Source organism: Pygocentrus nattereri, chromosome 5 (assembly GCF_015220715.1).
Source record: "Pygocentrus nattereri isolate fPygNat1 chromosome 5, fPygNat1.pri, whole genome shotgun sequence".
NCBI lineage: Eukaryota > Metazoa > Chordata > Actinopteri > Characiformes > Serrasalmidae > Pygocentrus > Pygocentrus nattereri.
Window position 1 is genome coordinate 12,639,950 of NC_051215.1, and position 14,509 is coordinate 12,654,458.

Here is a 14,509-nt window from a genome sequence, read left to right on the forward strand (position 1 = left end):
TATGCGTCGAGGGCCCTCACCAGCGCTGAGGTCAAGTATGCGCAAATTGAGAAGGAATTGCTGGCCACCACGTATGCATGCGAACGTTTCCACCAGTATGTATATGGGCAGACTGTAGAAGCAGAGACAGACCATAAACCATTGCTCGCCATCATGTCCAAGCCATTGACTGACTGTCCACTGAGAATACAGCGTATGTAAATACGACTGCAGAAATACGATGTGAAATTGACATATACACCAGGAAAATACATGTATGCAGCTGATACACTGTCACGGGCTGTTGACAAACATGAGAAACCAGACAAGGAAAAATGTGCTGACATACAGGCATATGTTGACATGATCATGACATCACATCCTGTGTCACGTGAAAGAACAGAACAACTTAAACAAGAAACTGAAAAGGATGAGACATTGACAGAACTCAAGAGGATGATCAAACAAGGCTGGCCTGAGCACAAGAGCGACTGTCCACAGCGAGTTCAAGATTACTGGACCTGCAAAACAGAGCTGACAGTGGTCGACAACGTTGTGTTCAAGGGCAACAAGTTTGTAATTCCGTCTTCAATGTGCAAAGACATGCTCAGGAAGATACATGAAGGGCACCTGGGGGAAGAAAAGTGTAAACGCAGAGCTCGTGAAGTCATGTATTGGCCGAGAATGAACCAAGACATAAGCTTGACCACAGCCTCATGTGAAGTATGCTTGACTTACAGATCTAAGCAGCAGGCAGAACCACTTATGTCTTATCCTGTGCCAGGTAGACCATTCTACAGAGTAGGAGTGGATCTGTGCGAATGCCATGGAAAGAGCCATATAGTGGTGACAGATTACTTCTCAAACTACCCTGAGGTCGCAACCTTGCAAACAACATCTAGCAAGGCAGTCATTGCATTCCTGAAGACTGTATTTGCAAGACATGGAGTCCCATGTGAACTGATATCGGATAATGGTCCACAATTTGCAAGCAGTGAATTTGCTGACTTCGCAAAAGAATGGGGTTTTCAGCACATAACATCTAGCCCACATTATCCTAGGTCCAATGGCCTTGCAGAGAGCTCAGTCAAAGTTGTCAAAGGTCTCATGAAGAAAGCGCACGATGGAAAAGAAGACTTTCATCACAGCCTGATGATCTTTCAGAAGTGCGCCACTGCAGAACGGCCTGTCACCAGCCCAAATGCTAATGGGACGACGCTTGAGAACCAATCTGCCAATGCATGAGAATCTCTTGACACCCAAAGGAGCACACAAGATCAAAATTGACAAAGAAAAAGACAAAGAGAAACAAAAACTGCAACACGACAAAAGACCAAGGAAACTGTGCGTATTAAGGCCTGGAGAACAAGTCAGGATCAGAGATCATGTGACAGGCATCTGGAATCTGCAGGGTTCCGTGCAAAAAGAGGTGGCACCACGCTCTTATGAAGTTCAGACGGAGCATGGAGGCTCTCTGAGAAGAAACCGTGTCGATCTCAAGCCACAAATGTCAAAACAGCCTGACACAATGCCGCAAGCCGGAGACAACACCCTGAAGCATACCGTGGAACCGGAAGTGCCAGCAACTGTCCATAGCTCTCCTGCCAAGACACCGTGCAGGCCAAAGCGCATGGTTCAGCCTCCTAAGAGACTCATTGAAAGTTGCTGAACACTAGAGACTGTAAATTTGTTGTGTGTAAAGAGAGAGGAAAAAAAAAAAAAAGCTCATAATGTGATGTTGTGAATGTTTAAAACAGAGCATTTAGAGTAAGTTAATGCAAGGTACATTAAGTCTTAGACATAGTCATAGTCTTAGTTAGGGTAAAGTTAATCTCTTTTCTAAAGGGGGGAGATGTGTTTTTATGCGTTGCTTAAATATACTCCATTACCCAGAAGGCAGGGGGGACCAGAGGGGCTGACGGGGGAGAGTTCAGTTCAGTAAAGTTACAGATAAACCCACGCTGACCGTGTGTGTCTATTCATTAATGCACTACACGGCATAACAGACAGAACCCAGATTAGTGGGAGGCAATGGTGATAACCACTTGTTTTTATGTACAGTGGTACTCCAAAAAGCAGTTCCTTTCATCTGAAAAGCATAGACGCACACTACACTTCCTGCACAGGGTATTGGTATTGATATCGGTCCCGGGGCGTTGTCAGATAAGTTGTTTGGCTTGGTTTAGTTGCCTCAACTTCCTCATCATCAGCAGTTGGGAAATCTATGGGTGCCTGGTTCTGTTTGTCCAGCTCCTCGTCACTTGATTCACTGGTGCCTGATTCCATTTCAAAATCACTCTCTCCAGTTTGAACAGCTTCAATGACATCTTTCACGGTGTAAACAGATTTCCTTGCTTGTAGCATTCTGGAACTGAAATAGTAGTGGGAAGGATTAGAGAATGCTACAATATGAATAATTTACATTTACATTTACAGCATTTAGCAGACGCTCTTATCCAGAGCGACTTACAAGAAGTGCTTTGTCAATCTAGAGAAAGTATCTTTGCTAGTTACCAATAGCTTAGAGAAAAAGACAGTCCTGAGCTCAGATACTGCTAGAAACAAATTCATTTCAATGCAAATGAATGCTAATTGTGTGATACATTCCACTCAAGTCACACAATGCACTGTATGGCCACTTAGATCAACATAATAAAGGGAACACCCAGACCACTTAGATCCACAGAGTCCAGAACAATGCACCATTCCCCTGCCCACTTGCATCCATACAGTCAAGAATGTTCACACCTTTCCCTACACCCATACAGTAACCATCCAGTGTCTGGCTTTAGATATTTGAGTAAATAAATCCCAGAAAAACATATGTATATGTATTTTTACAGATAAAACACAGCCAAAGTTTCAAATACTGCTAATGGAAAGACTTGAATTACCACAACAACAAATCATGTTTTCATTCAGAATTACTCAAATCTGTTCTTAACAGATAAAAAACATCTACATTATGTTTCTAGTATTAATAAGTAACTATTTCACAATATTTGAACATTTGAGAAGTGTTATGTCCCTATGCATTATGCAAGGTGCATATCACATTTTGACTACCATCCTCACCCAACGTTGTAAAACTACAACAAAGACATAACAAGCTCAAAATCTAAGTTGGTGCATGCATTCAACAATAATGTAGTATTTACATGTTCTAGACATTCTAATGATCACCCAAAAAATAATTCAAGGATTTTACTTACTTCAGTGTTGAGATAGCCACTTCAGTAAATGAGGGAGATGTGCAGAAAAGTTCCCAAGTCGAATGACTTCATGGCTTGATGGTCAGACCTTTTTACACATTTTACCGTCCAATGGCATTGCAAGGCTAAACAATAAGACATACTGGCTATGGAAATGTGGTGTTATAGGATTTTATTTTTGCAGGTTTGTTTTTGGTACAGCTGAAAGTGATGTTGTAATTTTGCAACAAGGGGCCTTACAGGGTTAAAAGGGGGCTAACAAAGTATCAGAGAAACAGATGGACTGCAGTCTGTAACTGTAGAACTACAAAGTGCACCTATACAGTAAGTGGAGCTGATAAAATGGACAATGAGCGCAGAAACAAGGAGGTGGTTTTAATGTTATGGATGATGGTTGTATGACGTCAGTCCACAGCGCATATAAAAAAGTACAAAAGTTTTAAATTTTCTCGTTTTATGGTCTGCAGAAGAGTATATGATACGTCTTAGAGGTGTCTTACCCAACTGCGACAATTAAAAAAAATGTAATAAAATTAAAAAAAAAAAATCCATTTAAATTTTCAGGGAAAGTGGGGAAAGAAACAGAAACACCGCAGTGTGCAAACTAAGGCTGTACCGAAGCACTTTTTAGACAATAAAATAACTATAACGTAATACATACAATATATAAAGGACCGCTATAAGCCTTGATGTTATTGAGGTGATCGCGTTATTTAATACACATTTCAATACCAAATGTTCACGTCAACGGAGGTGCGTCCAGATTCGACCACTGATTGGGTAAACTGTACGACAATCAGAAATGAAGCGCCAATCCGCGGCATCGAAAGGATTTGCGCGCGTTCTTACTGGCTGTTACGGCTCTTTCTAGTGATGTGATTGGCGGAGAGGCGTTCGTGGGCGGGGCTGGCGTTAGCATACATCTGCCGGACGTCTTTCATCGCCATTTAGATTGGAAACGAAAACCCGCTAAGAAGTCACGGTAAGTTAGATTTTTCTTTAAAGAATGGAAGTTAATGGTTGTGCAAAATGTTCTTGTATATGCTCGCGTACACATGTACACCAACGCAAGAGCCAACGGCGTATTTCTTACATTTAATGTAAATGAAAGAGCTCGGCCATTTTGCAGGGAGGCGGTGGCGGAATGGGGTGAATGGGTGGATTTTTTCCACTCCAAACCGCTTCTGCGTTGCAAATGATAGTGTCTGTGTTAAGAATATTACACGGTAATGTTGCAGGTTAATGAGGGAAAGTGCTGCTGTGGTATTTTGGAGAGTCAGAGTACATGGCTGGAGTGTTGCGTCATGCTTGTGTACCAGCCAGTTACCTAATCTCTGTGTTTTCATGTCTGAGATAACCTGCAGACATAGAGACGGACTTTAGCGGTAATTCACGTCTAACGCGCTGCTTTACATCGTCTCTTGTTACTCTTTTTTTCTGACACTATAACCTGTGTTCGGAGTTAAAGGATCAGCGCTTAAATGAATGCGAATGTAAATGGGAGGCGGCGCCGTGCAGGCGCTGCAGCTACAGGCTGCCTGCTGTGTGAGGGGCGGTGCTGGCTAGTTGGCCTCTACAGCCTTGTAGTTCACCTGCAGTGGATATTTTAGCACTTCTCCCCCTTTAACACTTCTGATTTAACTACTCCGATCATTTCCAAACCCTTAGAGAAGGGCTAAGAGGAGGGAGACTCCACCGATTTGTTCAAAAATTTCTGCATCATTAAATTATTGACGTCAACAAAACCATTCGTAGTGGTTTGGTGTAAGTCTGAATTATTCACAGTGGTGGTGGTAGGAACCAGACCTCCACCTCTAAAAGCTCTCTCACTGAAAGTCATTATATGAACTGGTTCTGATAATAATATAATAGTATATAATATTATTAATATAGACGAATATAATGTACTTTTATATTATTATCTTATTCATATAATAGTCCCCAAAGAAAACTTGTTTTATTCAGATTTCTGACCATTTTCACGTCATCAACATTACATTAAAAACTCTGAACATACAGGTTCACTGGTGGTTTTCTATAGAAATATATAAAATGGCTATATTTACATTGCAGTGTTCCTATCACCACTGCTGTAAAGAAATCTGAGTCGGTAAGTTTCTCTGCGAATGAACTCAGAATGACTTTGTTTATATCTCAACCACTGAATGATACAGAAATTTGGAAAAATCTGTGAAATTCCTCTTTAGGGACAGGGTTGGGAAAATCTGGCAGAAAGGTAGGATTACTTTTTCAAACCAAGCTTCATTTAGCTCTGACTCTAGCCAAAAGTCCAACCTGTCCAATAAGAGGAAAGCTAAAGACTCTATTATTAAGCTTATTAGACTGCCCTTACTTTTTGTTCAAGTTGTCGAGTTTTCTGAGTTAACTAGCTTTGAGATATAAACTTTCCACCCTTTAGTTCACCCGTCTTGCTTTACCTGCTCTGACACACCTGATTTAGCTCATTATCAAGTCCTTCATGAAGGTGAAATGGGTGTGCGATAGCAGGAAAATACAGAACCGAGCCTGTAATGGTGAATGATATGATGATACTGTGATGACACAATATTCTTATGACAAATTGCACCAAGCGTTTCTAAGCATATTGTGGATAATGTAACTCTAACAGACAGCGTGCTTCATTAAAAATAGGCTTTACTGGTGCTTTGTGTCTGGGCCTATGAAAAATGTGATGCTTACAAAATGTGTGTAATATATTTATGCCATACCACTATTAGCAGGACTCATGAACTCCAGGAAAAGGAGCATAAGAAGACTGTAGCCCCCCCCCCCCCCCCCACTCCTGTAGCCCACCAGCATTGCACAGTTTTGTGTTTTCCAGCTCTGACACACCTGATTCAGGCACATAGGACACAATGTGCACTGCAGAGATCATAAGACAGGAGGAGCGGCCTGCACTATGCCATGTTTATTATTGACACACTGTTGCAATCATGTGTCTCTCAGAAGTTCAAAGTTCAGCTTTCTCCTTTGCTACAAAAGCATTCGTTTGTGATCTGGGAGCTCATTCATGTTGTGGCGCTTTTCTTTTTCAGGGCGCTCCTGGCTTAATTTGAGCGGCTGTGACCTACTTGCTGCTGTCGTGCCTGGATTTGGTCCGTCTGTCCGAGGTGTGTTTAAGGGAATTAGTTTGGAGCAGCTGTTCAGTACTCCGCGCTCGGTGAGCTATGTCAGTGGCCATGCTTGTGCGACTGGCCACGCATGGTGGGTCCCGGATGTGCCACAGGGTCGTGCTGAAGACCGCCCGGGCAGTGCAGGACGACCCGAGGCGAATGGTCCACAGCCCGTCGGAAGCTCGTTCCAGCAACTCCCGTTTTGACCCGGACAGCAGCGGCCGCCCCACCACCTGGGACTCTTTTGGGATTTGGGACAACCGCATAGATGAGCCCATCCTGCTCCCTCCCAGCATCCGGTACGGAAAACCCATCCCCAAAGTCAGCCTGTCCAAGGTGGGGTACGCTTCACAGATTGGCCAGCGCAAAGAGAATGAGGACCGCTACCAGCTGTCGCAGTTGACCAACAGCATCCTGTATTTTGCTGTGTTTGATGGGCATGGGGGAGCAGAGGCTGCTGACTTTTGCCACAGATACATGGAGCAGCATATTAAGTAAGCGCTTTTGTTTGTGGTAATGAATGTGCTTACTGTGGAATAAGAGGTCTGTTGGCAGAACTAATGCTGGCAACATAATAACTTTGCCATACGTTACGTTTGGGATCATTGTTTTCAATAATAATAAGCCAACTTGATTTTAGATACATGTATAATTATGTATGATTTTAACATGGTAGTCCTGTCCAGCTTCACGTTTTACATAAGTATTAGAAAGTCGAGAAGCTGTGCTTATGTGTGTGTTTCAGTGATTACATTTTAAATGATTTTAAAATGGCTGAGGAAAATGTGTTGCACCGATAATACTAAGCTATGATAATCAAGAAATCTAGGTTATGATGATAATATGCAGAATGCCTTATATTTCAAAGCACATCTCTAAGTATTTGGTGTCCAGAGGTGGGCAATCACATCACAGTATACTGTTTTGAACATGTCTTGGAAATTGTCAGTACACAGAACAACTGCACAAAGAGTACAGTTAGTCCTGTTTAATTGGATTTAGTGCAGTGCAATATGGAAAATTTTGAATAAAAACTATGCATTCACATTTTTATAGTATTTTTTTCAATGAGGCTCTGCTGCTTATTGTCTGTTCCGACTTAAAATATTATTTGTCACAAAAGTTTGTTGAAATATTCTGACAGTGTTTTTTTATTATTATTCCAAATCATGTTATAAAGGTGTTATTGTTACATCCCGTAATATTTTTTAAATGACAAATGATTCCAAACTTGAATGGTAGTGTAGTTTTGGGACCGTTCTTTAAAATATGTAAGAGTTATAAATACGAGAGCCCGGTTCTGTAAACCTGCACTGGATTCTTGGTACTGATTTTAATAAATGTGTTGTAGGGATCTTGTGGCAGAAGAAGACAACTTGGAGCTGGTCCTGACAAAAGCATTTCTCAACATTGACAAGGCGTTAGCAAGGCACCTTCACATCACTGTAGATGGTAGGTTCCCTCGTTGTAGACTGTGGTAAGCAAGGTGGGGTTGGGAGTTTGGGGGGCGGGGTGGGGGGGTGCTTTGTCAGGGTGAAAGGTTGGTGTGGTTAGTCTGCTAACTAGGTTACTGTGCTATGAAGACAAACCTCACACTGTGTCTTAATGGTTTATCTTCTCCATTTAGCTGTACTGTACGTTCTTCAGACACTATGCCAAGAGAAATTCTGGGATCCTAAATAATATCAGTTTTAGGTGATCAGCTTTTGTATTAATTACGCAATCTGTTTAGCCACTGTCTGTAATTCTCCTGTTTGAACATGGTCTGGCCTTTTTGGTCAAATCTGCCTTATTGCTGTTAACTGCAGTTTAATTTAGATTTAAATGACCTTATTTCAAAATACATTTTTAACACACAAGTCAAATCATAAAATATACAGTACTGTTTAAAATAAATCTTGGGCATGGTATATAAAGCCATTGACATGAGCATTAAAAACCCACTAATGTTAGAATAACCACCCATAAAATCGTGTGATCTCCCAGAGAAAGTAATATTTAGAGAAATCTTGCATTATATTAAAGGGACTACAGCTGGACTAGTAAATAACCCTCTTGAAGATGGGAAGAACTGCTTTTATGGGGGCAAATTATTGGAAATGTGTTGTGAAGTGTTGCAGTAACTTCAACGTTTGTCCGTTGCATTTCAAACACACAAAATGCTGCACGTCGTGGTCATAACATTTTAACCAGTGGTTAATAATTGATTAAATGTGTAATTGTCTTTTTTTTTTTTTTTTTTTCTTCTTGTCTGCAATTACAAACCTAAAGTGGCCAAACTGGCTATTTAGCTATCTTCTTCCCTGCTATTGGTACTTATCAGCTAACAACAGATACAGCTTGATTTCAAAAGTTCCATTACTCAGTGCTGCATTGTACACATGTCCTTTGTAAGCTCCTCCCGCATTCGTGACACATCATCAGAATAAGGTTATACCTTTAAATCAAATGCCTTTAAATAAGTTTGCTAGTGCTGGAATCAGATGTGCTAGTGTTTACATGGACATATATTCCAATGTTTTTTAGGAAAACATTGCAAACACTGTTGAGAAGTAGTTCTAAGTAGTTTTCTTGGCTGCCCTAGACTTTTGCACAGTACTGTATCTTTTATATCTGCATGATCATGCCTAAGCAAAGATGGTCTTAGTTTTGTATTTGGGTTCACATTATTTTCCTTGGCTGTAACCCTTTATTTACCAGTGCAGTTATTAATAAATAGTGTATATTCACAGTGAAAGACCAAGCTTTGAGCAAAACCCTTAAACTTTTAGATCTACAGAATTAGAAGCTCTGTAGTTCCAAACAAAGCTTAGATAGATTTGACACCAGCCATGTCACTCTTTTACTGTGTGGCCCATTCATGGGTCCTGGTGCGTTCAATGTACAATCTTGCCCTGTGTGTGTGTGCGTGTTATCTATGACAGCTGCGGACCCAGCTAAGAACCCATAAATGCGGCAGCTCTGCGCTACCTTTTTGGAAGGAGGGGGGCTAGATCTGTCCAGCGGGTCCCTGCGTGGACTTCTGGAAGGTTCCTTAACTTTCTCACCCTTTCTTTCTAAATCTCTCTTTCTCCTTTCTGTAGCTGCCTCCTGTTCCTTCACACATACTAAACGATTAGATCACTCATGTCGACAAAAAAGTTGTGATCAAGGTTTACTGTCCGTGTGCCACAGCAACAAAGTTAATTTCGATAATGGCTGTTATATCTGGATGGTATGGCGATGGTACTGAGAATGCTCTGCAAGGTAGCATTTTCATTTTTATTTTTTATTGAGTTTCTTTGTTGAGGTAAATATCATTACTAAGCCTCAATAAATGGTCTTTCTGCACCTCAGTACTATTAATGCAACAACACTGTCCCCAGAAGTAAATTACAACATAATATGAAGTCAGAAATGGTTTCTTGCTAGCATTTTGCTCAGCTGACAAAATATGTAGTGTAAACTACTGCCAAATTTGTTCAAAAAATAATGCAAGTATGGAAATACCTTTCTGAAGGTTCTTTGTGTTCAGAAGAGGCTGTGAAATCAGTGGCTTTTCACCTGTTTAATGCTTAAACTGTTTCCTTGCTGTGTGGTTTATTTTTCCATTTCTGCTAGTTCTGACTCCTTGAGCAGCTGACATTTTCCCCCAGGCCCCTTTCCTGTACATTTGCGGTTTGGCATGCTTGTATTTTTGTTCATACTCATTCCCTTCAGTCACTCTCTCATTACTAGGCCCCCAAAATCCTTTTTTCCCCTGCATGTTTGATTTTTCTCGACTATTCCTGGTCATCGTCTCTTGTGGAAATTTCCCAAAGAATCAACACCACCTCTCCTTCTTCATCATTCTTTGGAGTACAGCAAAGCTGTGTGTCTGTATGTGTGAGAGAAAGTGTCCCATAAAGAGTGTAAATACAGTCTGTATTCTTGAAATGATCACTGCTTTGTCTAGAAATACTAGTATTGGTGTGTATGTGTGCACTGCAATAGTTTATGCATGGCAAAGTATATATTATGAATGCCCCTCAGCACAGTGTGACTGTATTATCCTTGACTGCTGTAACGCATTGGCCTTATCTCTGGTGCTTTGCAGCCTCTGTGCTAAGCTCGGGCACCACTGCTACAGTGGCTTTGCTGAGAGACGGCATTGAGTTGGTGGTGGCCAGTGTGGGGGACAGCCGGGCCATGCTCTGCCGGAAGAGCAAAGCTGTAAAGCTCACCATGGACCATACCCCAGAGAGAAAGGACGAAAAAGAGAGGTGAGAGCTGGCTTATGGTTCCACATAGCACATTCAAAGTCTATTAGCGCTAAGGGTGGGGGTGTGGTAAAAATATAGCATCAGGATACATGAGTACATTTTCATAATAGACGGTATGAAACTCTGCAGTGCAGGTGGACTATGGAATAAGGCTGAAAAATACTGAGCTGTTCTGGGCAGTAATATAAAATCTGTGTTTTCCTATTTAATTGTGGAAAAAGGATCTTTTACTTTGAAAGGACAAATAATTCATGACTTCATATGACCAGGAATTCTTATGATTTGATTGTATTACAGTACATTCAAAATACCAATTGAAATTGTGTTTCCAATATTTGTGAATACTGGGTCATACATTTCACTGCGTATATGTTGAATTTGTTTGTTCTTGTTTTCAGTAAAAGGATGTTTTAGAGAAATTTGATTTCATGTTTTTTTTTGTGGTGCTATGGTACAATTTACAAATTAAATATTTTTTTTTAAATATTTGCATTATATAAGCCATTTTAAATAACAAAAATACATGAAAACATTTTTTCATGTTTAAGTAATAATTCATGCAATAGAGGGTTAAAGCAGAAGGCTGTAGTGTCTACACAGTTATAGATACAAATTTCCAAAAGTATTCGCTTGTCTGGCTTCACACGCATATGAACTTGAGTGACATCCCATTCTTAATCCATAGGGTTTAACATGATGTCGGTCCACCCTTTGTGGTCACAATGTGGTCAGACAAGTACCGTTCTCCTGGCAAACGCCAAACCCAGACTCTAGAGTCCAGTGGCGGCACTTTACACCACTGCATTCAATGCTTTGCATTGTGCTTGGTGCTGTAAGGCTTGGCTGCAGCTGCTCAGCCATGGAAACCCATTCTATGCAGCTCTCTACGCCACATGAAGGCCACATGAAGTTTGGAGGTCTGTAGCGATCGACTTTGCAGAAAGTTCTCGACCTCTGCACACTATGCTCCTCAGCATCCACTGACCCCGCTCTGTCATTTTACGTGGCCTACCACTTCGTGGTTGAGTTGCTGTTGTTCCCAGTTGCTCCCACTTTGTTATAATATCACTGACAGTTGACTGTGGAATATTTAGTAGTGAGGAAATTTTACGACTGGCCTGCACAGGTGGCCTCCTATCACGGTAGAATGCTGGAATTCACTGAGCTCCTGAGAGCGACCCATTCTTTCACAAGTGTTTGTAGAAGCAGTCTGCAGGCTTAGGTGCTTGGTTTTATACACCTTTGGCATAGAAGTGATTGGATCACATGAATTTAGTGATTTGGATGGGTGAGTGAATACTTTTGGCAATATAGTGTAGCTCTAAGCTGTGAAACAGTCGTTTTTCAAAAACTTTGTCATCGATAGTAAATGACACCTTCTTCTGGCCCTTGCTGTTTTAGTATATGCTATTTTACATGCAAATTTTCTGCTGCATTTTCTTCCCTGAGAACATAAATGCTGTTGGTCAGCTGTAATTCAGTAGGTGAAACTTATGATCTGTGAAGTGTAGGCTGTAAACTTCCTCTCCAGACTTGCAGAACTTCTTTGTGTAACTTCTTCCTGCTTATCTATGTGTTACAGGATTCGTAAAAGTGGGGGCTATGTGACCTGGAACAGCCTGGGTCAGCCTCACGTCAACGGCAGATTGGCCATGACGAGGAGCATCGGAGACTTTGACCTCAAAAATGCAGGGGTCATCGCAGAACCGGAGACCAAACGTATCACAGTGAGTAGCCTCTCTGTGCTTATAGTACAGCTGTACTATGGCTTTAGTAACGTTCATCAGTTATGCCAGTTTATGCTGCTCTGTCCAGCTACATCACGTCCACGACTCCTTTCTGGCCCTGACCACGGACGGCATCAACTTCATCATGAACAGCCAGGAGATCTGTGATGTCATCAACCAGTGCCACGACCCCAAAGAGGCAGTACAGCGTCTCTCTGAACAGGTGCAGTGGGTTAGGGGGGATCGATCCATTTAAGCTCTGGTTAATAACATGTATTGTAGCTTGGTAATTCACAGTCATGTTATTCAGAGCTATGTATATGTGTTTATATGTACATGTTGATGTGCACTTTTCATTGGTATACATTCTTAATGGTAGACCTTGTCAAAAGTATGCATGTAAAATAAAATTTTGTGCTTTTGCAATATTAAATGTATTGACCCTAAGCCAGTTACATGTAGTACTTACTGTCTTGTACAAATAAAGAGAGATTATCAACAGTATTTTTGTAATTTGAAAAGGACTAAGAAAATGTGATGTTTTATTCACACGCATTGAACTTCCCCTCACCATTTCTATAGAAAACTCTCTTAACATCTAACACATTGTGTTTCTCTCTCAGGTGCTGCAATATGGTGCTGAGGACAACAGCACAATCATCGTGGTGCCATTTGGTGCATGGGGCAAAGAGAAAAGCTCCGATGTCAGGTTTTCCTTCAGCCGCAGCTTCGTGTCCAGTGGCCGCTGGGCGTAAGGGCGGAATAGGAAAAAAAGACAAACAAGTGGGCCAGGTGGGAGGGGGAACCTAGTCGACCCGACTAACGTGCAATACTGTCAGTCTATGGTGTTAAGGGAACAGGAAAAAGAAACCCACCCAGCATTCATCCCCAAAACCATTCGTTTGGACATAACCACATAGTTCTGTTGAGAAACAGTAAAACGATTTGCTGTTGAACTGCATCAGGTCTCATTAGCATTATATACATTCTGTTAGTGTGCATTAGGGTACAAATGAACTGCTTCCGTGAAGAAAAAACAGCAATTCGTAAAACCTGCACACTAGCCAGAACTGCTGCAGTTATGGTTGAACAAGTTTTTTGGCAAACAGGCAATTCACTGTACTTTTCTATATGAATGGTTGCCTCAGTTTTACCTCAGAATATTTTTTAATCCTATGTATTTTAGAATTGTGACTTGAACACTGTTATAGATAAGATGTTGTGTTTTTTTTTTTTTGTTTTTTTTCCCACCATCAATTCCAAGCACATTAAGTGTCAATGACTTCAAACATTGCTCACTTAATTTGGACATATTTTCCCATCTCTGGTATGTGAATTTTGGTTGGCTTTCTTTGCTTGACAGTTCAGCAAATTGTCTTTTGCCTTCAAATTTGGTGCACCCTATTGTTTGATTGTGGTCTTTTACTTGCATCCATCCTCAACTTACTCCTTAAATATGAACAAACACTCTAGTATTGCACTTTCCTGGAGGCAGCTGATAAACTTTGGATTGTCAAATGCATGGTAGCTCTGACGTCATCATAACTGTTCACAGCAATGGAAAACCAGTCTGAACCACTTTATTTCCTGCAGACCACTGTTATGTTTCGTGAACTGATCTGCTCATCTAGTGCCTTTTGTCTTAATGGTCTTCTTTTGTTGCGCAAGCACAGTGATTATGGTTCGAGAAATTACCGTTGACGTCTAGGAACAGGACGCTACGACTTGAGCTCGCTCATTAATAATCCACAGATGTTAAGCTTTGTTGGGCTTGTATGCAGTAGTCAAGTGCATTTGGAACAGGTATGGTTTTGTACTACATGTTTTGTAAATAATCATATTTATAAATTTTGATGTACAAAAGAAAAGGCGGTTTATATGTGTGTGTGTGTGTGTGTGTGTGTGTGTGTGTGTGTGTGTGTGTGTGTGTGTATGTATGTATGTATGTATGTATATATATATATATATATATATATATATATATATATATATATATATATACACACACACACACACACACACACACACACACACACACACACACACACACACACACACATTGTATAGTTGTAAAGTGTATAAGCCTTTATTAAAGTGTATGAGACTTTAAAAATGAGGCATTTCTTCCAGATTGGGACCCTCTTGTGTGAATATGATAACAGATTTTGGATCTAAAACGCTTCCATAATAGTTTTCTGTACTGTAGTCAGCTTCAG

General features: G+C 40.9%; 1 protein-coding gene across 1 annotated transcript; it reads left to right on the forward strand.

Moving 5' to 3' along the window:
* The first annotated feature begins 4,086 nt into the window (after positions 1–4,086).
* On the forward strand, positions 4,087–14,231 carry ppm1k (protein phosphatase, Mg2+/Mn2+ dependent, 1K). Its single transcript, XM_017720490.2, has 7 exons — positions 4,087–4,173; positions 6,248–6,819; positions 7,677–7,777; positions 10,401–10,566; positions 12,149–12,293; positions 12,382–12,516; positions 12,917–14,231. Exons 2-7 carry the CDS (start codon positions 6,380–6,382, stop codon positions 13,046–13,048), a joined length of 1,119 nt encoding a protein of 372 aa, XP_017575979.1. The 5' UTR covers positions 4,087–4,173; positions 6,248–6,379; the 3' UTR covers positions 13,049–14,231.
* The last annotated feature ends 278 nt before the right edge of the window (positions 14,232–14,509 follow it).

Excerpts from the sequence above, each read along its gene's own strand:
- ppm1k (XM_017720490.2), top strand. The coding sequence starts at position 6,380 with ATGTCAGTGGCCATGCTTGTGCGACTGGCCACGCATGGTGGGTCCCGG. Across the intron at positions 10,567-12,148 it reads AGAAAGGACGAAAAAGAGAG|GATTCGTAAAAGTGGGGGCT; the intron begins GTGAGAGCTGGC and ends TATGTGTTACAG. Across the intron at positions 12,517-12,916 it reads TACAGCGTCTCTCTGAACAG|GTGCTGCAATATGGTGCTGA; the intron begins GTGCAGTGGGTT and ends TTTCTCTCTCAG.